Source organism: Pistacia vera, unplaced genomic scaffold (assembly GCF_008641045.1).
Source record: "Pistacia vera cultivar Batoury unplaced genomic scaffold, PisVer_v2 Contig432, whole genome shotgun sequence".
In the NCBI taxonomy this organism is placed as follows: domain Eukaryota; kingdom Viridiplantae; phylum Streptophyta; class Magnoliopsida; order Sapindales; family Anacardiaceae; genus Pistacia; species Pistacia vera.
In genome coordinates, this window is record NW_022196260.1 from 1,040,723 (window position 1) to 1,068,642 (window position 27,920).

Genomic DNA, 27,920 nt, shown 5'->3' on the forward strand with positions numbered 1-27,920 from the left:
CTCTTTTGTAAATGATACAGGGGACTTTCAGATCAAGGCAAGTCGTTCGATCTTTACAAATATGAGAAGAGATTAGAGTTGGTGAAGGAAGGTTAAAAAATTCATGGGAGCTCTGGAGATCAGTGGAGTGACTTAGTAGGTTTTGTTATGGTTGAAAGGTCCTTCAAACTCCCAAATCCAATGTATTACATTCCTTAAACAAAATATAACCTTAAGGAATTGTTCATATGATCCTGTTGTACTGTTATTTTTTATGCTTCATGTAGTTGGATGAACATGTTTGTTTGCTTCCTTTTAATAAGATAATTAACATTGTGAATTCATGGTTGTTACCTTAGAAAAGCATCCGCATATGAATGGTTTCAGATGGTCTTTATGCGTGCTTGTGTTTATAACTATTTAAGCAGATTGTTGATGATTAGGTAGTAAGGTATGTTTATAAACGGACTAATTGGTAAAAAGGAGATGCTTTGGTTGTGCACTTGATTGGATAACAGTATGTAGATTATGACCTATTGAATATTTTGAACTATAAAAGACGATTTCCTTTTCTTTTTTGAGGACGTATAAAGCAATTTCAATTGGATATATACTAGATCTATATGATTAAGGAGTCATCCCAAGTAGTAGGTGTAACACTAACTCCCCTACGGACATAAGAGTTACATAAGAGTTAAGTGAAATTAAAATAACACCTCAACAACTGCACCAATCTAATGGTTTATAAAAAGGCAATGTTAGCCTATTAAATTTAGTTGATGGTCAAATGTTTCTAGCTGAGTTCATATTCATTCATACTATGATAAGACTCAATATAATACAAAACTTAACCCTTCCATGTATCAATCCCTCACAAAAGATGATGGAGACTCAAATTGTCACCATAATATGCACATAAATTTACAATATTGACTCCAACTCTTTAATTTCTGGGTCCAACATTTCCGCTTCTTCCTCTTCATCTACACATCTATAAGCATCATCTATAGCTTTTGCTTTATTTAAAACTTCAGAAGGGATAGTTTGGAGGAGACTGTAAAGAGAGAGAACATCAAGAAACTGAAGTTTGTGTAGACAAGTATAGGTATTCAATAGCTAAGAGAGAACCGAAGAAAGAATGATATAATTTTTTTGTTTGTTTTGAGAGCTAGCTAGTGAATTCTGTAATTAGAATCAGACTTTTAATGAAGGTTTTAAAAAAGTGCAAACAAAGCATTACTTGTCCAGTGCATTAAGAGTAGTTCCAAACTTCGCTTTCATTGATTTCAAAGAAATTTCTCCTTCATTTCTTGATACACGCAGAAGCAAAAGAATCTACATCTTTCAAGGCCCTTAAGAAGTAGATAACTGGGTGAAAATTTATGTAAAGCATGCACAAATGATAGATTCTAAAAATGGTGGTCAAACTATACTGAGTCATACCAAACATCCCTGTAATCAGTTTCGGTAGGTCAAGCACAACAGATTCTGCAAAACACTATAGAAAATGCAGCAACCAAGCTACAACAACAGAGAGAACTATAACAAACCCAACCTCCCCTGGAAGAGCCTCATCACTAGTACCAAATATCGCTATAGTCACTCAAACAAAAACACAGAGGTGTTGCATCTCCAGACCCCTTGAATATGCTACAACTGCTACTAGGTTGCAACAGTCCCAAAACCTCCCCTGAAAACCTGTACAGAACTGAGCCAACTATAACCACATATAATAGGCCCAAGCTTCACAACAACACACAAACACAGCAGAAACAAAAAATGCAGCTTACAAGTTATAAATCCAGAAAATTCTCCCAAAACCAAACTTCTCTACAAAACACTGCACATACAGCAAAAAAAGGTGCAGTATTCAAGCTACAGCAAAAACAGATATCAAAGGACACTAATCGCATATTGAAATCCCACATGCTTCGGTATCCAACAATCCTGCAATTATATAACAAAAGTCATGTTATCTATCAATAAATAGAATAAAATAAGATAATAATCAACAAAATTGATAATTAATAAATTTTTACCTTCAACTTTTTTATCATTTTCTTGTTTTCGCTATTTCTTCTTTTTTATTTTATGAAGAATTTGTTCAACGTTCGACTGCTTTCTTTTTAATGGAGGATGACCTTTACTACAGACAGCTCGTGGAGTAAGAATATTACAATTTCCCTCTTTGGAAGTACCATCAACACTTTCACAATTCATTCTACTATTAGCTGACATGTTTTCTCTTTTAACATTCCTGCCAACACTTTCATTCGACATCAATTTTTTCTTAAGATCATTGATCACTTCTATCACCATATTACAATCATCCTCACTGTTTGATGCCAAGTCTACTACAGTAGAAAATAAATTAGACAAGTGATCAAATCGTTGTCCTTCAAGATTGATGCTCCAATTATTATAACTTATTTTAACCCTGGTGTGACATCTATTTATATTTTTCCTCCATCACCTTAAAATGTACTTTTTTGGTACATGAGAAATTTCCTTGTGAATCAACACTATAATTGCATGTCGACATAAAATTCCTTTAAACTCAAACAACTGACAATTGCAATGAACATCACAAGTTGCTTTGTTAAAACATACCACAAAAGGGAGACAACAATGAGTCTCTCCAACCCTAACATCTTCTTTTATTATAAATTCCATATAGGAATCATTCTCTCTGAAAGAAGATATTTCACAATAGAGCTCAGTAGTAAGCTCTTGTTGAAATTCATTGAATTTCGTAATGGTATATGCATCTTGAAATTGTTTCTCAATACCATAACTGCTTATGCAAGGGATCCATGATTTGAAAGATTTAAAATTAGCCTCCGTTTCTTTCTCCACTTAATCACGCAATGCATTCTCATACTGTTACACAAACTGTTTTAAGGTGGTTTTTGAATTAACATATCCATCAAAGAATGCATGCATACTTTCACTACGTTGAGTAGTAGACATACCTGCCCAGAAAGTATCTTTTAAAAATGCTGGCACCCAACATCGTCTTTCATTATACAATCCAAGTAACCATTCATTGGCCTGAAGGTTCTGTTCTTCAATGAACCTATTCCAGGATTCTTCAAACTCCTTATGTGTCACTGAATCATACACTGCATTTTGTAAAGAAAACTTAATAGATTCATATTGGGTATAACCTTTTAACTTTTCAAGCAATTTCTTCATTATATGCCACAAACACCATCTATGTCATGTACCAGGGAACACAATCTCAATCGCATTTTGCATTGCCTTATCTTGATCAGTGATTATTGTCTTCGAAGCACAATTCATCATACACGCAAGCCAAGATTGAAAAAGTCATGCAAATGTCTTTGTGTCCTCGTTAGAGATTAATCCACAACCTAACAATGTTGAATGTCCATGATGATCAACACTAACAAAAGTAGCAAATGGTATATCATACTTATTGGTCAAATATATAGTGTTGAATGTCACAACGTCACTGAATTCTTTAAATGCAGCCCTACTTCTTGCATTCGCCCATAGAACATTCTTTAATCGACCATCTTCATCTAAATCCATTATGTAGAAGAAATTTGAATTCTCATTTTGCATTTTCAAAAAATATTTTTGAATTACAAAAGCATCTCCAACACCAAGTCGTAGCCTCCTAACTTTTTCAATGTAGTTTATACAATCTTTCTGTAGAAAAGGCAAATTCTCAAGACCACCAGCTTCTACTACAAAGGAATTGAAATTTTTATTGGGTCTAATCCCAACCTGTCATTTACTTCGAGTTTCCTTTTGACGTATGGTTTTATTATTCAATTGGTCTTGAAAAATCTAGTTGTGCTAGGACTGCTGAGTTCATGGTTATGATCAAGGACAACTGAACATATTTGCCAACTTCCATCAGAATGTAAAGCTACACCAATTCGAGCCTTACAATCAGTTTTCGTCACCGGATGCATTTTAAAGGCATTTCCAAAGATACATGTTGACTTCCTAGTACAAGCACAAGAAAGTGTTGCGTGTTTCAACTTTTCATCATCTCCTTTATTTGAAGATCTTATAATAGCTTCAAAACCCATTTTATTCCCATAGCTTCTATAGTATTGGAAAAGTCTATCAAATGAATCAAAATTCATTCCAAGCTTAAGCTCTAATTCCTCTTCTACATTTCTTGTATCTTCTATTTCTTCCTAATTAGATATTATAATAGCCAAAATTAAAATATAATAATACTTAACAAAAAGGTAGAAATAATACCATAAAAAATTTATTGTATTAATCAGCAAAAAGAGATTACAAAGAAAATTACCTCAACAGCATTGAATTGAGAAGAAGAGTTCTCTGATTTAGTTTTACTGCACTCTTCCATCTTTGGTACTATGATGTAAACAAATTACCCTAAATAAAATACAAAAAAAAAAAATAATTCTATGTTATAAATATGATTCATTAATTCAATTAAAAAATAATAATATTAGTACTGGACCATAATTTAGAAGCTTTTTAAAGCATAATTGAGTGGTCCTAACAAACCTTTTTATCAATTAGTGTCGGCTCTACTCCAAAAAGAGTTATTGCTCATCAACTTCTCGGCTCTGCTCCAAAAAAGGTTTGTTGCTCATCAACTTGTTTTCAAGATAGAGCCCTATGTTGCTTGTAAGAAGCTACAAACGGGTTGTGTGGTTATTATGGAACCCATATTTTCTCTTTGCATCATCCCCATGATGAAACTGAGACTTTTGAAACCTACACAAATTACATTTTCATTTGTCAATTACAAATAATACTAGCAGAAATCATAGACCAAAAAATAAAAAAGGTAAAAGCACTCACCCACATGATTGCTCTCTTTTTGGATTTCTTACACAAATTTTCCTTGAACCATTTTTCCAAATGGTATTTGAAGCATTACCCTAACCATTTCTAATAGAATTCCCCTGCAACAATTAAAAAGGAAATGAGCTAATTAACAGTCACTGCACTACAATTGACAATGTCTGCACAAAAACGATTCCAAAAATCTACACCTCAATTGACAAAGGTAAAGAGCCACGGTGGAGGTAACGGAGGAATTTCGGAGAATCCACGTAGTCACTTTGTTCACTTCTCTCCTTTGGTTCCTCTGTCAGATTTTAGAAGCTTTCAAACAACAGTGCTAGGCACTCTATGATTTCGATGGTTGGGGTTACGGTTTGGTTAGTCGGCTGGGGAAGGGAGCGATGAGATGGAGAAGAGCTTATAGGGGAAAAGAGAAATAGAGAAGAGCGATGGAAATGAAGAAAGTGATGGAGATGGAGAAGAGCTGACTAGAGAACAAAGAGATGGAGAAGATAGCGAAAAAGAGAGTGATGGAGAAGAGCGCGAAGATGAAGAGAGTGATGGAGATGAGCGAATAGTAGAAGAGCATGAAAAAGCGTGATAGAGAAGAACGTGAAAGAGAAGACAACGATGGAGAAGAAGATTGAAAATTTGAAATTTGAAATGATGAAGTAAATGAAAAGGGAGAAGAAGAAATAGAAAATTAGAATAAAAAATTAATATTTAACGATGATGTGGCAAGTGATGATGTGGAAACTAATGTGGCATTGTCACGTTATCTGCCATGTCACTTTGTACAACCCTCTTTGTATTTGTGTTTGTAAGACTAGTGTTATTGCATAAACAAAGTCGTAAATGGTAACCAAATAAGACAGTGAAGAGAGTTATGAACAAAAGGCAAGAGGACAAACCAACTTTCAAATTAATGAGTGCTTAATTAAAAAACGTACTCCGTCTGCGTGAAGCTACTATTATCCAACTCTGGTGGATGCCGTACGTGATTACCATAATAGAGTGATTCGTATATAAAATGCACAAGCGCTCATTAATCATAACTCACCACACAAACAAAACAAATAATAGAGTGATTGGTTCTGGCTAGCAATGGCGTTTCGATCAGCGATTTCATTGACATTTTTCTCCTTGGTATTGCTATTACTAGCAATAGGTTCTAAAGCTGGTGGAATTGCCATCTATTGGGGTCAAAATGGCAACGAGGGCGCCCTGAAAGAGACTTGTGCCACAGGAAACTATGAATATGTTATATTATCTTTTCTGGCAACTTTTGGCAATGGGCAGACCCCAATGATAAACCTTGCTGGTCATTGTGATCCATACAGCAATGGTTGTACTGGGTTGAGCTCTGACATTAAATCTTGTCAAGCAAAAGGCATCAAAGTTCTTCTTTCTTTAGGAGGTGCTTCCGGTAGCTACTCCCTTACCTCCACTGCAGATGCTAAGAGTGTTGCTACTTACCTTTGGAATAATTTCTTAGGGGGACAATCGTCGTCTCGTCCACTTGGCGCCGCTGTTTTGGATGGAATTGATTTTGATATTGAAGGAGGAACCAACCAACATTGGGGTGAGCTTGCAGGGTTTCTCTCAGCATATAGCAAAAAAGGCAAGAAGGTTTACATATCAGCAGCTCCTCAATGCCCGTTTCCTGATGCTTGGATAGGAAATGCTCTCAAGACTGGTGTTTTTGATTATGTCTGGGTTCAATTCTATAACAACCCACCTTGTCAATACACTCCAGGAAATATTGGCAACCTTAAAGACGCATGGAAAGCTTGGACTTCAGATATCCCTGCCAACAAGATTTTCTTAGGATTACCTGCATCTCCTGAGGCTGCAGGTAGTGGCTTCATTCCAGTAGCTGATCTCAAATCAAAAGTGCTTCCGGTCATCAAGGGTTCTTCCAAATACGGCGGCGTTATGCTATGGTCTATGTATTATGATGATCAAAGTGGATACAGTTCTTCTATTAAGAACTATGTCTAATTCTAAAAACTCAACTTTTATATATATATATATAGTGGTCTTAAAATTTTATCTCGTTGCTCTTCTTCTTAATTGCTTGGCTTTCTTAATTAAAGTTAATCTTGATCTGGTTTGCGCACATAAAATAAGTTTTGACACTAATGATCCTTCTAACGATCGATTCAAAATTAGCACACAGACTTGAAGAACTTAAATGTCAAAGAATCATCATACAAAAAAGTTTGTTTATATATACCTGTTCGTAGGATAAGATTGAACATAATTTTCGTCCCAATTATTGCCAATATTAAGTGGGAACTATTCCTATGCAAGGGAAATGATTTTAACCGCAAATTGTTTCAATGTTAGAATATTGAAGTACTAAATGGAGGAAAGTTCAAGATCAATAGTTCAACTGTTTCATATTAAGTTTATATCCAGATTATTATGTGCAACAACAATAACATGATTGATGATTGCTCTTTTCTCTTGGTAATTAAGATAATGCAAGCTCTTGGATTTTTTGAGAAAAGCTAGAAAGGGAATACTATATATACATAGAATTAAAATAAAATAATAACAATATTGAAAATATTGTGAAGCCAAAAACAGGTCGTTTCATTTAAGTTAATTGAAGAAATCCTGGCCGTCAGATCAAGACAGATCCAAGGGCTGATATTTGCTAATATGGGCATATATAAAAGAATAGAAACAGTGTTGTGTAGAGCCGCAATTTTCAAATCAGAAAAGTTAGGGTTTGTGCAAAAATTAGAGAGCAACTAGGGTTGGGTATTTGCTGAGGCTTTCTGGGAATAATCTGGGTAGATTAGAGAGAGGGTTGTGTTTCCTTCTTGAAGCTGGTTTAGTCCTCTGTTTCTTGCAGGTTGTGGAGAGTTTCTTGAGCGAATAGGCCTAAGTTGAGTATTGCTCTGTTTCGGCAGATTTGTATGGTTTTCTTCTTGTAATTGTTGGATAATCTTTTAGTGCTGTGAGTATCCATATTTCGAAGCTCAACGTGGATGTAGTCTATCCAAGATTGGATAGACGAACCATGGTAAATTCGTGCCTTGATTGTGTGTGTGTGTTTTTTTTTATCTTGAATCTTGGTTGTGTTTGTTTGTGTTGCGAATTGATTAATTAGGCTTGGATAATAACAGTGGTATCAGAGCCAAAGTTCTAAGGTGTATCTAGGTTTAGAAATCGTTTAATTCTTGACAAATTCGAAAACTAGGGTTTGTCAGTTTTTGAGGGTTTTTCGATTTAAAGGTTTCTAGATCATTAGGACTTCGAATCTTGTTGAGTCTTGGGATTAATTCGTGAGATTAAGTCACAAACACAAGGGATTGACGAAATTTGTGCAAAATCAAAATTAGGGTTTTGTTACGATTTGGGGGTTTTTCGAATTAAAGGCTTCTAGAGCTTTAAGGTTTCAAATCTTCCTGAATCTGGTCGAATTGGTTAGTCTAAGTCACAAACACGAGTCAGGGAGAAATCTTTGTATTGCCCAGGGGCTGTAGTAGTACTGTTCACTTTCGTCCTATTTGATAAGTTTAAGGGTATCTTGGCTGGAAAACCAGTAACCGCCTTAAAAAATGCCTGGCAGTACTTGGCGACCTCTGGTATAACAACGCCACGTACACCTTAGACTGTCCTACCTTGTCATTACAGTACAATGAGCACTACTCGTATGGAGATCTCCCAATACGATGAGAAGATCGATTTTAATACATGGAAAAAGAAGATGAAGGCCCTCCTTTCACATAATAAGGTAGGGCTTGCTCTGGAAAAAGACACCACGAAGTGGTCTGAAGAGAAACTGAAAAAGAAGGCTGAAGTGGATGAGGAAGCCTATAATCTAATCATAATGAATCTGTCTGATGCAGTCCTGCGAAAGGTAGATGGCATGGAAACACCGCTCACACTCTGGGGTAAACTCAGATCCCTTTATTCCTTACAGTCTGCACCAAACTTGGCATTCCTTAAAGGAGCTTTATTCTCTTATAAAATGGATGTTACTAAGTCTGTAGAAGAAAAAATTGATGAGTTTTTTAAGATGACATTAGTGTTGAAAGGTACAGATCAGGAGTTAGGAGATTCTAGTTTGACAATGATACTGTTAAATTCATTGCCTGATGAGTACTTAGTGGTGAAAAATGCTTTACAATACACTGGGATAGTTCCCAGTGTTGACCTAATTATAGCTGGCCTAAATCTAGGGAATTGGACTTCAAAATATAGAAAAGGAATGGAAATAACTTGTTTGTCAAGAGTAGGACAGATCCTGGACAACTAGGAAGGGATAGTAACAAGAATTTCCAACACAACATGAACTCTAAGACTAAGAAAAAAGGGAAGAATAACAAGTCTAAGGGACAAACTAGGAAGTGTTTTCACTGTAATAAACTAGGCCACCTTAAGAAGAACTGCTATGATTGGATAAAGAAACAAAAATAGCACAATACAGAGAGTAATTTAGCTAGCACTAGCACTGGCATTGAAATTTCAGAAGCCCTCACTGTCTCAAACCAAGCTAACAGTAAGGAATGGGTTCTAGATTCGGGATGCACCTTTCATATGAGCCCAAACATCCAATGGTTTCAAAACCTTAGGAAAGGAGAGTTAGAAACTGTTTTCATGGGTAATAATCACTCTTGTAAGGTTCAAGATATAGGAAACATAACCATTAGGTTAAATAATGGTAAAGTCATAATGTTAACCAGAGTAAGGTATATACCTGACCTTAAACAAAACCTGATTTCCTTAGGAACATTGGATGAAGCTGGATGTAGTTATAAGGCAAAAAAATGATCCATAGTTGTGTATAAGAATAATGAAATTTTGCTTGAAGGAGTCAAACAAAATGGGCTGTACATTCTGTGTGGTCAACATTATGCATTCACTGTAAACTCTGCTCTATTATATACTAATCTGACTACTGTAGAGAAATGGCATTTGAGACTTGACCACATAGGCCAAAAAGGTATGACAGTGTTAAGCCAGCAAGGCTATTTTGGTAAGGAATCCATATCTGAATTAACTTTGTCTGTGTGTTGGGAAAATAGCACAGAATGAGTTTCCAAAAGGGAACTATTCTCGCTGAAAAAGGGTTAGATTATGTGCATGCAGACCTTTGGGGTCCTGAAAGGGTTAGGACACGTGGAAGGAATTGTTATTTCCTCTCCATTATGGATGATTATAGCAGAAAGGTATGGGTGTACCTTCTTAGGTCCAAGGGTGAAGCCTTAACTAAGTTTAAAGGTTGGAAAAACCTGGTTGAAAACCAAGTTAATAAGAAGGTGAAAACCTTTAGGACAGACAATGGCTTAGAATTCTGTAACCTGGAGTTTGACTCTTACTGTGTAGGAGAGGGAATTTTGAGGCATAGGACAGTTAGGGGAACCCCTCAGCAAAATGGGGTTGCTGAGAGAATGAATAAAACCCTTCTAGAGAGGGTTAGATGCCTCTTATTCACAGCTAGTCTACCAAAAACCTTTTGGGGGGAAGCACTAGGTACAGCAGCCTATCTTATAAATAGAAGCCCTTCTAGCTCAATAGACTTTAAGTGCCCTGAAGAAAGATGGTCTGGGAGGAGACCATCTCTTGAACACCTAAGAGTCTTTGGATGTGCTGCATATGCATATACCAGAGATGGAATGTTAGAGCCAAGATCTCTTAAGTGTGTTTTTTTAGGATATCAAGAGGGAACTAAAGGTTATAGGCTGTGGGAAAAGGCTGCCCCAGGGGTAAGGGTAATTGTTAGTAGGGATGTGATTTTCAATGAAACTGATTTTGCTTGCAAATCTAGTACTAACAGTGCAGGTAGCTCACAAGAAGATTCTGAAACTTCTGGACAAACTAGGACAACTCAGTTTGAGGTGGAGCCTGAAACAAATCCTGATCATTACATCCAAATAAATAAGACTGATCCACTTGAAGATCAGCCACAACAAACTCAAGAGCAGGAGGATGAAGATCACCCTCCTGACAATGCTGAAGTGGATCAGTATGGTAATCTGGCCCAATATCAGTTAGCCAGAGACAGAGACAGAGTCAGGAGGGAGATCAGACCTCTTGCAAGGTACAGCTATGCTAACCTAATCTATACAGCACTCCTGGTTGGTTTAGAGGTGCATCGATCAGAACCTAACACCTATGATAAGGCAATGAGTTCAAGGGACAGAAAAGAATGGGTGGCTGCTATGGAAGAAGAGATGGAATCATTGCACTCAAACAAAATCTGGACACTAGTTCCAAAGCCAAACAATCAAAAATTGTTGGAATGCTGATGGCTGTACAAACTGAAAGAAGGGATAAATGAATCTGATCCACCAAGATTCAAAGCAAGGTTAGTGGCTAAGGGCTACACTCAGAGGGCAGGTATTGATTTCACTGAAATATTTTCTCCAGTAGTTAAATTTAAAACTATTAGATTCATGTTAGCATTTGTTGTTTAATATGATTTAGAGATAGAACAATTGGATGTTAAAACTGCTTTCTTGCATGGTGAGTTGGATGAGAAAATATTCATGAGTCAACCCTTAGGTTTTAAGGATAAAAAACTGTCTGATTATGTATGCTTACTGAATAAATCTCTGTATGGACTTAAACAGTCCCCTAGACAATGGTACAAGAGGTTTGATGCATTCATAATAGGAAATGGATTCATTAGAAGCATGTATGACAACTGTTTCTATTTTGCCTGTATGAATAACATGCCAATCTATCTTCTGTTATATGTAGATGACATGTTAATAATTAGTAAGTCCATGTCTCAAATTAATGCTTTAAAGGCCAAATTAAATACTGAATTTGATATAAGGACTTAGGGAAGGCAAAGAAAATACTAGGAATGATGATTGATAGAGATAGAAGTGCAAATACCCTTAAACTCCATCAATCCTTATACTTACAGAAATGTTTCAAAAATTTGGTATGGAGAATCCAAAGCAGTGACAATGCCCTTAGCAAACCATTTCATACTTGTAAGCCACAATCCCCAAAAAGATTCAGATGGCTGAAAATAGAGAATGTCCCTTATTCTAATGCCATAGGTTCTGTAATGTATTCATGATATCCACCAGACTGATTTAGCATATGCAATACTCATTAAGCAGGTTCAGTCAAATCGGAAATGAACATTGGAATGCTTTAAAATGGTTGTTGAGTACATTAATGGCACTGTTCAGATTGGTTTAATTTTCTATAAAAGATATGCATCACTTGATCTGGTTAGGTGTGTAGATGCAGATTTTGAGGTGATCGAGGACTCTAGGAAGTCCACAACTGCTATTACTTACACTGGAAGGCAACTGTGGTAGCTGGAAAGCACAGTTGCAACAACTAGTGCACTTCCACTAGAAGCAGAGAACGTGGCAGTTTCAGATGCATTCAAGGAAGCAACATGGTTGCAAGGAATTTTGAAAGAAGCTGATCTGTTGAATGGCACAGCGATAATTACTCCGACAGTCAGAGTGCCATCCACCTGACTAAGGACCCATTGTATCACGAACGAACAAAACATGTGGATGTCAGGCATCACTTGTCAGAGACCTGATTGCAAAGGGAGAAATTAACTCTTGAAGGTGCCTATGAAGAGAATCCAGCAGACATGGGAACCAAAATAGTGACACAACCAAGTTTCAAGCACTGCTTGACCTTGTTCCACTCAGATAGACACTTTCTCTAGAGTGAGAAGAAATATGGGATAGCTTACTACACTAAAAAGAAGTCCAGCAATGAAAAGAAGAAAGGAAAATAAATGAAAGGAAGAGGTTAGCTTCAAGGTGGTGACTGAAAATATTGTGAAGCCAAAAACGGGGTCGTTCATTTAAGTTAATTGAAGGAATCTTGGCTGTCAGATCAAGACAGATCCAAGGGCTGATATTTGCTGTATGGGCATATAAAAGAATAGCAACAGTGTTGTGTAGAACCGCAATTTTCAAATCAGAAAGTTAGGGTTCGTGCGAAAATTAGAGAGCAACTAGGGTTGGGTATTGTTGAGGCTTTCTGGGAATAATCTGGGTAGATTAGAGAGAGGTTGTGTTTCCTTCTTGAAGCTGGTTTAGTCCTCTGTTTCTGCAGATTGTAGAGAGTTTCTTGAGCGAATAGGCCTAAGTTGAGTTGTTGTCTGTTCGGCAGATTTGTATGGTTTCTTCTTGTAATTGTTGGATAATTTTAGTGCTGTGAGTATTGTATTTCGGAGCTCAACGTGGATGTAGTCTATCCAAAATTGGATAGACGAACCACGGTGAATTCGTGCCTTGATTGTGGTGTGTTTTTTGATCTTGAATCTGGGTGTGGTTGTTTGTGTTGCAAATTGATTAATTAGGCTTGGGTTATAAACAATATGATATCGATGTTTTGAAATTTAATTTTGAGTGTCAAGAACGAAATGTACTAAGAAAAAGAAAGATCAAACAAATTATAAGTTGTAATCGCAGAAGCGAACAGGAGCTAAGAGACAAAGAAGATGTCATAGAAAGTAGAAATGTTCAAATATGCTGCTTAAATTAGGCCAACACAATCTAAACATGGAATTTTTTTAGTATCTTCTAATAAATATTTGGTTTCAATTAATCAATACGTTGCTATGGCAGGATATCAAACATCTAATACAAGCTCTATTAATGAAGTTTCCAATCCAATTTCTGAGAACTTTCCGTGGAAGTTTTTTAATAAGTTGAAGTCCAGTACAGAGTACATTACTTGTCTCCTAATGTCAAACAGGCTATATTTATTTTATCGCTCTGCCTTTAAGGCTTTCACAAAATATTGAATAAGTGTTGCATGACCGACACGCTGAGCTAAAGACCATAAAATTGGTTGCTGATTCTAAAAATATGATTAGGTTCTTATCCATTCATAATTCTGCGTTTGTATTTTGCCGCCACTGAGTCATGGTTGATGTAATATGTCTATGAATAAGCAATTCGAGCGAAACAGACAATTGAGAGACCAAAAACAGGAGGCAATTAATTCCATTAGAGAGACAATTATAAGATCACCAAACAGCAGTACACAATAGTAGACAGATCATATATCTTGTAAGCTAAATGCATTGATATATAACTAAAGAGCCATGGATATCTTGATTCGAACAAGCCGTATAAAGGAAACAAATTTTTATGTGGTAGATGAATCTAATTTATGCACTAGAACAGAATTATGGCCAATTAAGTGGTGTGTTTGTCCTAAAAAACATTCTTCTTCAAACACTTTGAGCACAGAAGAAGAAAATGTTAGTGAAGTAAATAGTTAAAAAGCCATCGTAAAGAATGGCATCAAATTCTATAGCATTGGCTTTTCACTGCAAGTCTAGTTCTCGTGACAGGTATTGATGCTGGTGGAATTGCCATCTATGGGGCCAGAATGGGAATGAAGGTACCTTGGCAGAGACTTGTGCCACAGTTAACTATGACTTTGTGAACATAGCTTTTCTTCCAACGTTTGGGAATGGTCAGATCCCACACTCAATCTTGTGGTCACTGCGATCCATCCGTTAAGGGCTGCACTAAACTCAGCTCTGACATAAAAATATTGTCAAGCTGAAGGAATTAAAGTAATGTCTCAATTGGAGGACGTGCAGGGAGCTACTACCTTACCTCCTCTGAGGATGCTAGACAAGTTGCAATTTATCTCGGAACAACTTCTTGGGAGGAAATCATCGGATCGCCCTTCGGTGACGCTTTTTTGGATGGGATGCGATTTCGATATTGAAGGAGGAACCAAACCATTACTGGACGATCTTGCAAGGTACTTTCTGGGTACGGCAAAAACGGTAAAAAAGTATACTTAACCGCAGCTCCACAGTGTCCTTATCCTGACGTTGGGTTGGAGGTGCCCTTCAAAACGGGATTGTTTGATTATGTTTGGGTCCAAATTATAACAACCCTCCATACCAATACACATCTGGTAATATAGAAACTAGAAGATGCATGGAAACAATGGACTTCTGATATTCCAGCAACCAAAATTTTAGGACTTCCTGTGCTCCAGCTGCAGCTGGAAGGGGATTCATTCCGACAACTGATTTAACTTCCACAGTACTTCCAGCCATCAAAAGTTCTGAAAAGTATGGGGTGTAATGCTTTGGTCTAAGTACTATGATGATCAAAGTGGGTAAGTTTTCCATTAAAAGCGATGTGTGAATGAGTTTTTTCATTCCCTCTGTGTTTTGGATTATGTGTGATGGCAGAGACCACAAGCCGAATGGTCAAATATGTAAGAATCAAATTTATTACGTATAATTCCCTGACTAATAAAACAAATGACTATTCCTAAAAATAGACACAATAGTATCATAAATAGTTACCCAAACTCCCCTTAGTTATTCAAGTAATGCATGGAACTTAATATTTGAGTAACGTATGTAGAATTTAGTTATGTGAGTAATTTATGGAATTTAGTATTTGAGTATATGTCCTACGCTAGTAATCAAACTCCATAATCAACAATGATTCCCATAAGTTTTCAAAATAACGATACTAAATCAAATAAATAATCTTGATGTGATAATTGTAAATCCTGCGTGATATTCTGATGCTCAAAGGTATGAAATTTACCTTTCAGTAATTTCTTTTTTTGAATGGAAGGGTTAAATGGTCCATTTAACAGTATTTCGAGATGTGCCATTACAAAGTGTAAGGGGTGATGCATTGAAGAGAAATGAGGGTAGAATGGTCATAAAGTTGATTGATATGGTTAGATGGCGTAACGGTAACCAAGGGTATAATGGTCTTTTCATACAAATCCATATGAATTAAGTATCCATAAAAGTGCACCAAGGGTAAATTAGTCATTTACCTAATGGGATTGCTTAATTACTAAGTGTTTTAAAGAAGTCAAATGGCATTAAATGAGTGCTAATCATATGTTGTAATAGAAATGACCAAAATGCCTTATATACAAAATTATACCAAATGACCCATCTCTAACTTTGATGGCCAATCCCATTTGGGAATTAAAAAAAAATGAAATATTTATAAAGATTCCTTGGGTAAGTCGGCCAACACTCTTAGAATATCAAACTCTCTTCTTCAAGTCCATTTCCTCCATTAAAGGTTAAATTCAAGCTCTCTCTCTAAAATTCATAGATGGCAAGTTGAATTTTAAAGGAGATCACCATCCACACTTAAAGAACTTCAATTTCAGGGTTTAAGGTGAGTTTCAAAACCCTAGTTGTTCTGATTTTTAGTTAAAAAAGAAATTCATAAGTGGTTATGTGTGTAAGGTAGAAAGGGTGAACCTTTGGAGCTAAGGAGGAGTGTCTTTGTGCTTTGAATACTAAGGCAAGGAAAAAATCTCCCTTATGACTACAATTGATAATACCTAGGGTTTATGAAACTTATATTTATTTATGTTAATATGAGTGTGATGCTATGTTTTGGTTATGGATTGTTTAAATTGGTGTGTTGATTGGTGTATGTCTGCATATGGAGGATGATTATGCCAATTAAGAGATTTATAGTTGGACAATGTTTTGGCACTTTCTGGTTCTGTAAAAAGGGAGGTTTTTATGGCCTTTTATACTTAGAATGATATGAAAAATGATATGAATGTGCAAATGGAGGTGACATGGTTAAAATGAATAGAATTTGGATTTGGCTTTTTAAGACTTATACTGTACATGCTTCACTGAATCGGTCATACCTGAAGCTATAGAAGTCTGATTGAGTTGATTCTTGAAGTATTAAAAATTTGAGAAATAGACCTAAAACTTTTATGTTATAGCTAGAAATCAATTCGAATTGGAAGATGAGGGAAAACTTGCTTGAAAAGTGACGAACTATATGGCATCCACCTTCTTAATGGAAATTCCCATTTTTTTTAATTCTAATAAACCCCTGAATAATCTTACTATTGAAATTCCTTGTATTGTATGAGAAATCGAACAAATTAAGTTAAGGAATTTAGTAGGAGAATATCCATGTCATGGAGTTTTACTAAATTGATTGATGAGTTGTGCAATTGGCCAAGGGTACATGTTAAATGAATGAATAGTTGATTGAGCATGGGAGATGTTATTCCATATGTTTGCATTCATAATGGTAATGCATATAGCTTATTTAGTTGACTTATGAACGAATTTATGAAATGTTAAAGAATGAATTCCATGAGTCTCTTGAGGTATAAACCAAGATCAGATGAATGGAATCTTTGTGGAAACCATGAGTCCTTTGAGGTGACGACCAAGAACAAGGTAATGATTCAAATGAATCCGATCGGATAATAAAGACTAATGAAAACATCAAATACAAAGACAAAAGAAATAGGCATGCCATGTTTATGAATATTGCATAAGTCATATATGTTCTATGTTATATTATGTATGGTTATGTTATGACTTATGTTTATGAGTAAAGTCAAAAGTGTATGACATGTTTTATGAACTTGTTAATGTCAATGAATGAAGGTTATGTCCCGTAGGTAGGTAAGGTCCTGAGTAATATACTTGTATAATGAACCTTAATAGTTTATAAATGGCAATATTCTCTTACTGAGCGATTAGCGTTCACCCCACGAAATGTTTTAAAATGTTTCACAAGTAAGAATTAAGGCATGAAGCTGGGAGAGGATTCTGAGGGACTTTATGAGCATGAAGGGATGTTTTAATGATGACTATTGAATGGTTTTGCTAGTATTTAGTGTAGTAATTATGTTCATATTTCATAAAGCAGTAAATATGTCCATGTTCTATAACGGAGTAAATATGTTTGTGTTAATAAAGGAAATCAAATTACTAGTAAAAATTGTAAAAGTGTGTATGTTCGAGTAAGTATTACTATGGATTTCATAATTTTCTCCAAGAAAGGAAACTATATTATTTAACTTGTACAATGAACTTACTATAGTTTAGAAAAAAGAAAATATATGTTTTTAAACTACAAGTTTATTCTTTAAATAGCATTTTTAAAATAAATTTCTTTCCTAGGCGTGCGTTTTCTTGGTTCTCAATGGCCAAGGGATACTTAGGAAATACCCGACTAGGGAGGGGTTTTACAATGATGATGATGATAATAATAATAATGATAATGATAATAATAATAATAATAATAATAATAATAATAATAATGATGATGATGATGATGATGATGATAATCATAATAATGATGATGATGATGATAATAGTAGTAATAATAATAATAATGATGATGATGATGATGATGATAATAATGACGATGACGATGACGATGACGATGACGATGACGATGACGATGACGATGAAGATGACGATGACGACGACGACGACGACGACGATGACGATGACGATGACGATGACGACGACCATGACGATGACGATGACGATGACAATGACAATGACAATGACAATGACAATGACAATGACAATGACAATAAGGATGACGATGATGAGTATGATTGATAAGGCCAAAAAATGTCCTCGACCCAAATAGGCCCAAAGACGAAGACACCTTCAACAAAGATGAAAGCTAGGGCCCAATTCCGATTAGGCCCATAACAGAGTTCTGTAGATTAGGCCCGTTCGATACGCCTACCCAGTTGCTCACCATTTGGACCCAATCAGCAGAGGCCTGATTCGTTTAGGCCTCATTGCTAGCTTATCCTGGCCCAGGCCCTCTGATCCTAGAACACCTTATGGACTTAAGATCTACTTGGAGCCCAGAGTCGCCTACACACTCCGGTACTATCTGAACTCTACTAAAGAGGTCAATCACTACCCTAATTCATCTATGATCTGTATCCTAGACACGCTGGGACTCCTTTTCCTACTGAGGTAAGGGAGCCAAAGGCTCCACTCTTTCATAAAACCACAACTGCAAGGACTCCCTGTCCCACCAGGATTCGAAGACCCAGCAGTCACTATTTAAACAGAGGTTAGCCCTCTCACAAGGGATAGACAGATTACACCTTCAGACCCCGGAGTTCCTACTCTTGAGAACTTGGCATTACAGTCGTAGTTACAGTCTCCGACTAGACTTTCAGTAACCTTTTCTCTCCCTAACCCTTACTAAATTAGCCTCCCTCAACCTTGCTGACTTGAGCGTCGGAGTGCATACGGCAAACACCACTGATAAGTTGCATAATTTGAGTGTTTTTAGGGCTATTTTGATGTTAGTTTAGTTAACTTCTCATTTGTTTCCTTTGTTTTGATGTTTGTTTTTGTTAAGTTTGAGATATGAATGGTTACCTATTGATTTGGATAACTTTTGTGTTTTTCAGGCTTTGATTGAGTATATTGGAGTATTGGAATGAAATTGGGACTTAAAGCTTGAAGAATTGAGATTACCTAACATTCTTGAAGGCCACAACCATGCCTTAGTAGTTCACCATGGCCATGGTGGTGGAACAAAGAGAAAACAAAGAGACCAGGAATCACCACGGCCTAGGCTATGGTGACTTAAATTTGGCCACGGCTAGGGTTGTGGCGGAAACTATTAGGGCGTTTTTATCAGTTTTTCTTTCCTTTTTCACTTATGACTCTTTTGGGTATTTAAGTATAATTGAGATCAGTTGTCAAGGTATGAATTTTGCATATTTTTTAGTAGAGGTGAGCGTTCCGGGTACCCTACATTTTTCGAGGGAATCGGAACCAGAACTGCACAATACAGGTTCCCAAAAAAAGGAACCGGAACTAGAACTGCACAGTATAGGTTCTTAAATTCAAGGAACCAGAACCTAAAATGTAGGTTCTGGTTCCTTTCTCGGGTACCCTATAAAAAATCAATTACCCCCTATTAGTTTAAAAAATGATAAAAATACCTTAAAAGTTTACAAATACACCCCTAATAAAATTTGATTACTCATTTATTTGTGTCCAATGTAACTCATAAATCCTCTAATCTCTAGGCAATACTTGAATTCAATCAATTAATCACAATTCACATAAAATTCCTCAATTAAAACCAAAACACAAACAATTATTCATCACAATTCATATCAAATAACTTCACCAAAATCATTTAAACAAACAACAATATAGAAAGTTAGAAACTGTTACCAACTTCTTTGATTCTCCCACTACTAAATACTAATGTAGTAAATTTAATCTTATAAATTATTAATGTTTATAATGTAATATAGTAATGTTGTAATTAATTAAGCAATTATTTAATTATAATGTAATGTTATAATTAATTAAGTAATCATACTATACATTTATAATATAATGTTATAATTAATTAAATTTCTAATTATTTAATTAAANAATCACATGATCATCAAATGGCTCATAAAATTAAAAATTAAAAATTGTTAGGGAGAGAGTACTCGATGAGGTTAAAAATGATAGCAAGTTCCACCTCAAGGAGCAACATGATGAAAAAAAAGTTTAACATTGAAAGAGAAAGACACTCTTTTGTTTCCGAAGAAACCGTTATTGGGAGGGATGAAGAAAATAAAATAAAATTATAAATTTTTATTGGATTCAAATGATGATGATAATGTTTCAATCACTCCAATAGTTGGAGTAGCTAAAAGCACATTGGTTCAACTTGCTTATAATGACGCGAATGTTGAAAAAAATTAACATTTTGATTTAAGAAGGTAGGTAAATGTCTCCACTACTTTTGATTTGAAAAAAGTTTTTATGGAAAATCACTAAATTTCCAATGGATGACATAGGGAACCTCAAACGGAGGAATTGCAAAAAGCACTCCGATGCCTAATAAAGAATGAGAAAAAATATTTAATACTTTTAGACGATATGTGCAATGATGATTTTGATAAATGGCTCCCATTAAAAAATTATTAATGAATGGTGTAAGAGGAAGTAAGGTTTTAGAAGAGAAGATAATTTTAGTATGATTTTTGTAGTGCCCAAATTTGATAATTAAATATTATTAATAGAGACAATATCACCGATACTTTAAAGCGTTAATGACTTTTTTCCATCAAAATAGTGGTTTAATGACACTTTCCCATATACACTTTTAAAATACCATTTTACTACCCAAATTTATATTCTAGCAGCAAACAGAGAGTAAAGCCAATCCAGATTGTTGGGGCTTTTAAAGAAGGTAGACTGATGAGTCTTTTAGCGGTGGAAGGTTGAATTTTAGTGGTTGGGATTGATCGGAATTTGACTTGGGAGGGACGGCTGCGCAAACTTTAATCGCTCAATTGCCGGCGATTTGTGGGTTGGCAAGAGTAGGGTTTGAAAGGTTTTGGTGAGTGATGATCGGAGAAGAGAATGGTGATGGTGTGAGGTCGCAACGATGCCAAAATTAGAAACGGAATATAAATTTAGGTAATAAAATTATATTTTAAAAGTTTATGGGTGGAAAAGTGTCATTTAGCCATTATTTGGGTTGGGAAAAAGTTGTTTACTCTACTTTAAAAGATAAAGACCCGGGCATCCAATTTAATGTCTCCCATTTGATATCTTCATACTAGAGAATCAACAAATTGAACATGGCATTGTTCACAAAATTGCAAATCTTCCTTTTCATCTCCGGTCACTTACAATTTGTACAAGCACAAATTTCAGTTGGACAAACTCGAGTTATATTACTTTAATAAGTAAAACATTTAACACATTTATGAGAATTTTTAACACACAAACACACTCCTATGAATGATTAATCTATACCCACACACAACAAAACCCCGCAAACAATTACAAATACACAAAGCATTAAATTCACACTAACCTATATATATATATATATATTGTTGATGCTTGATTTTGACACCAACGACTCAGCACATGCAAAGTGCTAAGCTGTTCTTAGAAATTACACGTGAATGATTCATGAGAAGAGTTTATGGTGCTGAGATTATATATGTTTGTAGAAACATAAATAAAAGACTGGCAAGAGAGATATTTGTATAGTGGTTCAGATGCTTAAGCGAATCCTACATCACTGCTCTGACTCTTTTTCTGATATGCTTGTAGGCGTACAAAATAGAGAAATGCTTTGTTACAGAGAGAAAATAATAAGACTTAAATGTTTTCTAGTTCTCATAGCCTAGCTAGCTCTATTTTCACGAAGAGAGGTGCCCATTTAAACACCTTTGAGGTCAATGTAATAAGTGATTTTGCAAGTGTCTTGACACGTGGAGACTACTCCTAATTATCTTAAAATGGAATAGGATTGATATAAAAATATCTCTGGAAGTGGTTGGGTTTTTGACAACTAATACCACCTTATCTTTAAGTGCTTGTTGAACTTTGATTGGTGGTGCTCACATAAGTGAACCCCCAACCACACAACCCCCCCCCCCCCCCCCATTTGGAGTGCGTAATTGCACTTCAAAAACTCATGTCTAGATCTAATGGATGTCGCACTATAGGCTGCAGTCTCGAACTGAAAGCTTGAACATGCTAGCGTGATTGGGTACAGAGAGTTAGGACTGCGATCTGAGCGCTTGGAGCAATCCGAAGCTGAGCGAGATCTGAGAACTAACATAAAATATCAATAGATGAATTCCTGAAGAGAGCTGACGCCAGAAGCCCAAATGCATGACTTAGAGGCCTTAAATGGACAAGCCAAATTAAAATAGCCGTAACTTTTAATTCGGGAGGAGTTTTGGAGCCCGTAAGATATCACGGAAAGCTTGTTTGAGCTTTATGTTGTTAATTGGGGAACCCAATGGGACAATTTTTGGGGCCGAAATCCATCGTTTCGGCATGTTTTGAGTTTTCTACGCTTTTTTCTGACTCACTGGCATTTGGTCGTGATCTAAGACTGACTGCGATGTGAGAATTGAGAACATGACGGCTATCGTAATCTCAAAGCTGAGAGTGATTGTGATTTGAGAGCTCGGGGTTGATCGCGATCTGATAGGGGCTCGACCTGAAAGCTTGAGGTGTGCGATCTCAACAGTCCACAACATGCGATCTCAAGCAAATGAGCGAGCTTATAGCTTGATCAGAGAGCACAAGGAGCTCAATATGAAGCGCAAGGAGCTTTAATCTAAGAACTCGAGAGCTCTTCGCGATCTGAGAGCTTGAGAGCTCTTTGCGATCTGAGAACACAAGAAGTTGATTAGAAAGCATATAACACAAAAAGTTCGATTAGAAATCGAAGCTTGATATGAAAACACAAGGAGTTTGATCAGAAAGTGCAAAGCTTGACTTGAGAACTCCAGATCAGCAACCTAGGCACTCGGAAGCGCGATCTGGCTCCTCGAAAGCGCGATCTAAATGATCTGAATGCATGATCTCAACAATCTCAACGCACAATCAATGAAATGAAAGCGTAACTCAATGATCTTGAAACGCGATCTGAATGATGAACGTATGATCTCAACGACCTTGAAGCATGATCTGATGATCTGAACACATGATTCTAATGATCTTGAACGCACGATCTAGGTGCTCGGAAGCACGATGCCGCTCAGAGCACGATCTAAATGATCTGAACACGTGATCTAACAATCTCAATGCGTTATGAATTTGAGCGATCTGAACACTCGATCTAAATGACCTGAACACGTCATCTCAATAATCTTAAACCACGATCTGAATGATCTAAACGCGTGATCTCAATGCGCGATCTCTGATGCGTGATCTCAACGCCGATTAAGAGCTCTAATGCATGCAATCAGCGATCTGGCCATTTGATCAGAGAGATTGATGCGTGCGATTGTGATTTGGCCACTCGATCAGAGTAATCGGATGCATGCGATCTAACGATATGACCCTGCGATAAGTGATCTGACCACGTGATCAGAGAGCTTTGATGGTGTAATCAGTGATCTGGCCATGTGATCGAAGAGATCTGAGCATGCGATTTGTGTGATTGGCCACGGATATGGGAAATCGAATATGTGTGATCTGCGATCTGACCACAAGATGAGAGCTTGATAAGTGCGATAATAACTCAACCACGCGGTCAAAGAGCTTTGATAGCTGTCGGTGCGATCTGCAATTTGACCACGCGATTTGAGAGCTTGAGCGTGCGATCAACGATCTGGCCATGCAATCAGAGAAATTTGAGTGGGAGAATCTGTGATTGGCCACGCATTTGAAAAATCGGATGGTGTGATCTGTGATCTGACCATGCGATCCGAAAGCTTTGTTGCATGCGATCAGCAATCTGACCACGTGATCAAAAAGCTTGAACATGCGATCGCTATCTGGCCGTGCGATGTGAGAAATAGATGCGTGTGATCTGCAATCTGACCACTCAATCCGAGAGCTCTAATGAGTGTGATCAGCGATATGACCATGCGATTAGGGAGCTCTGAGCTAGAACAGGCTTCAGATTTTCACATCTGTTAACATCAGATTTTGTGGCTTGCTGGAAAAACATGGAGAGCTGATGTGAATCATGCCCCCTCATTCTAGCGCCAAACTGTTGATGCTTGATTTTGATACCAATGACTCGCACGTGCAAATTGCAAGCTTTCTTAGAAATTACACATGAATGATTCATGAGAAGAGTTTATGGTGCTGAGATTATATATATTTGCAGAAACATAAATAAAAGATTGGAAATAGAGATTTTATAGTGGTCGGATGCTTAAAGTGAATCCTAACTCCATATTTTATTATTCTGACTCTTTTCTGATATTGCCTGTAAGACATACAAAAAAGGATAAATGCTTTGTTTATAGAGAGAAAATAATAAAGCTCAAAATGTTTGTCTAGCTCTCATATGCCTAGCAGCTCCTTTTTCATGAAGAGAGTGTTAGTAAACGGTCCCGTATATGCAGCGGAAACAAAAAAAAAAAAAATTAATATAACAGGATCATTTACATGAGCCAAGATCAAGGGTATAATTTACAATTTATTAAATAAGAACTGCAGAAATATTCAACATGAGTTAAGAGAAACAAACGCACGTTGGAGGCTCCACCAGATTGTCTTTGAACGTTTTGCTACGATCCAAGTTAGGATCGAACCCACGTAGTCCACACGAAGACAATCTCAAAGACCCAAGAGGATTTGCTAATCCTCTTTGGCTTCAAGTAAGAGAAAAGAAATCAAATTGAATTGATTTAGGCCAAGAAGGTTTCTGCTGGGAGTGTAAAATGGGGTTGTGCGTTTTTTTTTTTTTTTTTTTTAAAGAAAAATCGCTCATTTAATTAACACACTTCTTTATAGTCAAAACAATTTGCCCTAATCCCATACGGAATAGGCTTGGGCTTCAACCCAAACGCCCCTGTTGCCAAACACTCCAATTTGATTATTTTATTTTCATCATTATCTCAATTAAAATCAATTAATATATATTTAAATACTATACATTTAACAATAATGATATATATTTAAATATGTGCAAACACACTTTTAAACGTAATTTCATTATTTATTTTCTAACAATTAAATAAAGGCTACGACTACAAATTAATAAGGCTACGACCCAGCAAATTTAATTGCATTAAATTACCAAAATACCTTCTCCTTAAAAGAGAAAACACCCTTCTTTCTTCTTGATCTAAATTGTTCTCTATGTGTGGACCCATAGATCCTCATCATATCGGCAGTGTATAGTATCGCGATTAACACCAATTAATCGTCTCACTAATACACAGACCAAGATTGGCCCCTAGCAAGGCATCATGGCCACCCGATAGATTCGGATTCAGCAAAGTAGCTACCTGTAACGATGGTTACCGTGCAATTCGATCTTTCATCATCGTTATCTCGACGAGAGAAGCATAGAAATAGTGTCAACCTTCGGTTACTCTTGATATTATTTATTCAGTTTCTGGACCAATGACCCGTATTATAAACTGATAGAGCACAACTCAATCCCACTGTGGCCACAGTTTTGTGTCATTGCCATATACTGAATTGCGCCTGAGATAACTTTCTCCCTACCGGGAGTGATGAATCTCTGTCAATCCACCATAGTCTTGACACTCCTTGATGCAGCCAATCACCACCGTATTGACAGCTCTGAAAAGAACTGCTTGGTAGTGTCAAACTACACCAATCGATGCACAAGCGCTTCGGTGATCTCAAGTCTAAGGATCACAGCACCACCATTCGTTAGAGGATTGTTCCATAGACACTGGGGTACCACAATTGAATCCTCTGGTGGGTCAGTCCAGGAACTGTTGTGGTGTAATCGCCTACACAACACCCATGTGTTGCACCAGGTTGTCACCAAACAACCTTGAAGGGAGTCAATCATCCTTTCGACAGGGTCGTTCAAAACTATGATAGCTTACCGTTTATCTGTGCCCTTATCAGAATAATATGGGGCTACAGAGTTTCTAGAATGGCCACTAATGTGCCATAGGTTCTCACTATCAAGATTTGAAACACTTGATACCTGTCACGGTCTACCATCAAGGACATATATCAAACATATTGCAATAATAATGATTACGCGATATAGAATAAAATGCCTTTATTATGATAATGAACTATTACAAAGAGTCAATTCTACAATAATTGGTTGGCCTAGGGCACTACTCCAACATTCCCACTGCGTATAGCCAATCATCATGCCTCAACACGAATGACCACAGTGCTGCACTATAGCCAATCATCATGCACTAACACTGAATGACCAAGTGACAATCATTTCTGCTACAACAGAAACTTAATAGTGGGTTGTAGGTTTCTACAAATCTGCACTTCCCTTCTATCGATCTTCAGATCAGATTGAATCAATAAGTAAGTGTTGGATTACTGGTGAGACCATGATTCCTCAGCCACAACAATGGCTCCATTGTTATCGCAGTACAACTATACTGATTAGCAATGCTTGAAATCACATCAAGTTCAGTAATGAACTTCTTGATCCAAACCGCCTACACGGCTGCATTAAAAATGTGTAACTTAGCATCAATTGTAGAATCCACTGCAGTCACATATTGAGCTCTTCCAGCTCACTGCAGGTATTGAGACAAAATGTGTAATCCCAAATTGCGAACTATAATCATCCTTTTCCTGTTGGAAATAGGTCACTGTATTCTCTTACAGTGAGCTCATCTTCCTCCTAATCCAAGAATATATATTCTAAGCCTTTTCAAGACTTAAGAAGTCCATTGACACTCCCAGTGTCATTCACTTGGATTAGTTGATATCTTCTACTAGTGCTGAATGCACATAAGAATCAATCTAAGTACATACATAGCTCACTTGAGCCTGATTGACTGCACTACAATGCTGAATGCACATTAGATATCAATCTCAGATACAAAAGAAGATCCACTTGCTAAGAGATGGGATCTATTCTATCTCTCCATTGTGTGGTTAAAGACACAACCTTACAGAGATAGACACCATATGCCATCAGAAGAAATCCCTTCTTGGATTTTTCTATACTGAATGTGTTCAGTACCTTGTCTATGTGTTGACTTAGTTGAGCAACCTACATGATCTATCACGATAGATCTTATTTAAGGATGTAGGCTGTTCCCCTAAGTCCTTCGGAGAAGCACTTGGAAACCAAGTCTTTACCGACTGCAAGTTCGGTATATCATTCCCCTAAGTATGTCATCGACATACAACACTAGGAAGCTACTGCGCTCCCATCACCTTCTTGTAAACACAGGGTCATCTTCTTCTTGATAAAAACGAATTCTTTATGGCTTCATCAAAACGAATGTTCCAGCTCCTTGAAGCTTGCTTGAGTCCATAAATGGATCTCTGTACTTGATACCTTATGTGAATCTAGAACGAAACCATCAGGTTGTGTCATATACACATCCTCTCAAGGTTTCGTTCAGGAAAGCAGTTTGACATCCATTTGCCAAAAACTCATAGTCATGATATGCAGCAATTGCAAGCATACATCGGATGGATTAATCATGGCAACGCGGAAAAGGTTTCTTCATAGTCAATGCCATGAATTTGTTTGAAACCTTTGCAACCATGTGCTTTATAAGTATCACGTTGCCATCCATGTCGTCTCTTCTTGAAGACCCATTACATCCTATGGGTTTTACCCCTTAAGTGGTTCAACAGAGACCACACTGGTTTTTGGTACATGGAGTCCATCAGATTTCATGGCTTCAAGTCTTAAGAAATTGGATCGATATAGCATCTTTGTAGGTTCTGGGTTCTCATCTTGTAGACTCAGTACTCACCCTGTTAGTCAAGATAACGTACTCTCGGGCTCATGGCTACTTCCCAGATCTACGTAGCTCCTGTGGACTTTGAGGAGGTTCACTTTGTCCAAATGTGGAGTAACCTCTCATGATGCTCAACCACTTCCTTGGCACATCATCCCTCCTTCGCTAGTATACTTGTGGTTCTAGAACTTTATCGAGTTCTA

General features: G+C 36.8%; 1 protein-coding gene and 1 pseudogene across 1 annotated transcript; both read left to right on the forward strand.

The window, feature by feature from the left end:
* Positions 1-5,851: 5,851 nt before the first annotated feature.
* LOC116143794 (hevamine-A-like) lies at positions 5,852-6,815 on the forward strand. Its single transcript, XM_031429251.1, has one exon. The coding sequence runs from the start codon at positions 5,887-5,889 to the stop codon at positions 6,781-6,783; it is 897 nt and encodes a 298-aa protein (XP_031285111.1). The 5' UTR covers positions 5,852-5,886; the 3' UTR covers positions 6,784-6,815.
* A 5,100-nt stretch (positions 6,816-11,915) lies between these two features.
* Positions 11,916-14,884, forward strand: LOC116143706 (annotated as a pseudogene).
* Positions 14,885-27,920: the final 13,036 nt, after the last annotated feature.

Bases quoted from the DNA above. Each gene is read 5' to 3' on its own strand.
- LOC116143794 (XM_031429251.1), top strand. From the start codon at position 5,887: ATGGCGTTTCGATCAGCGATTTCATTGACATTTTTCTCCTTGGTATTG.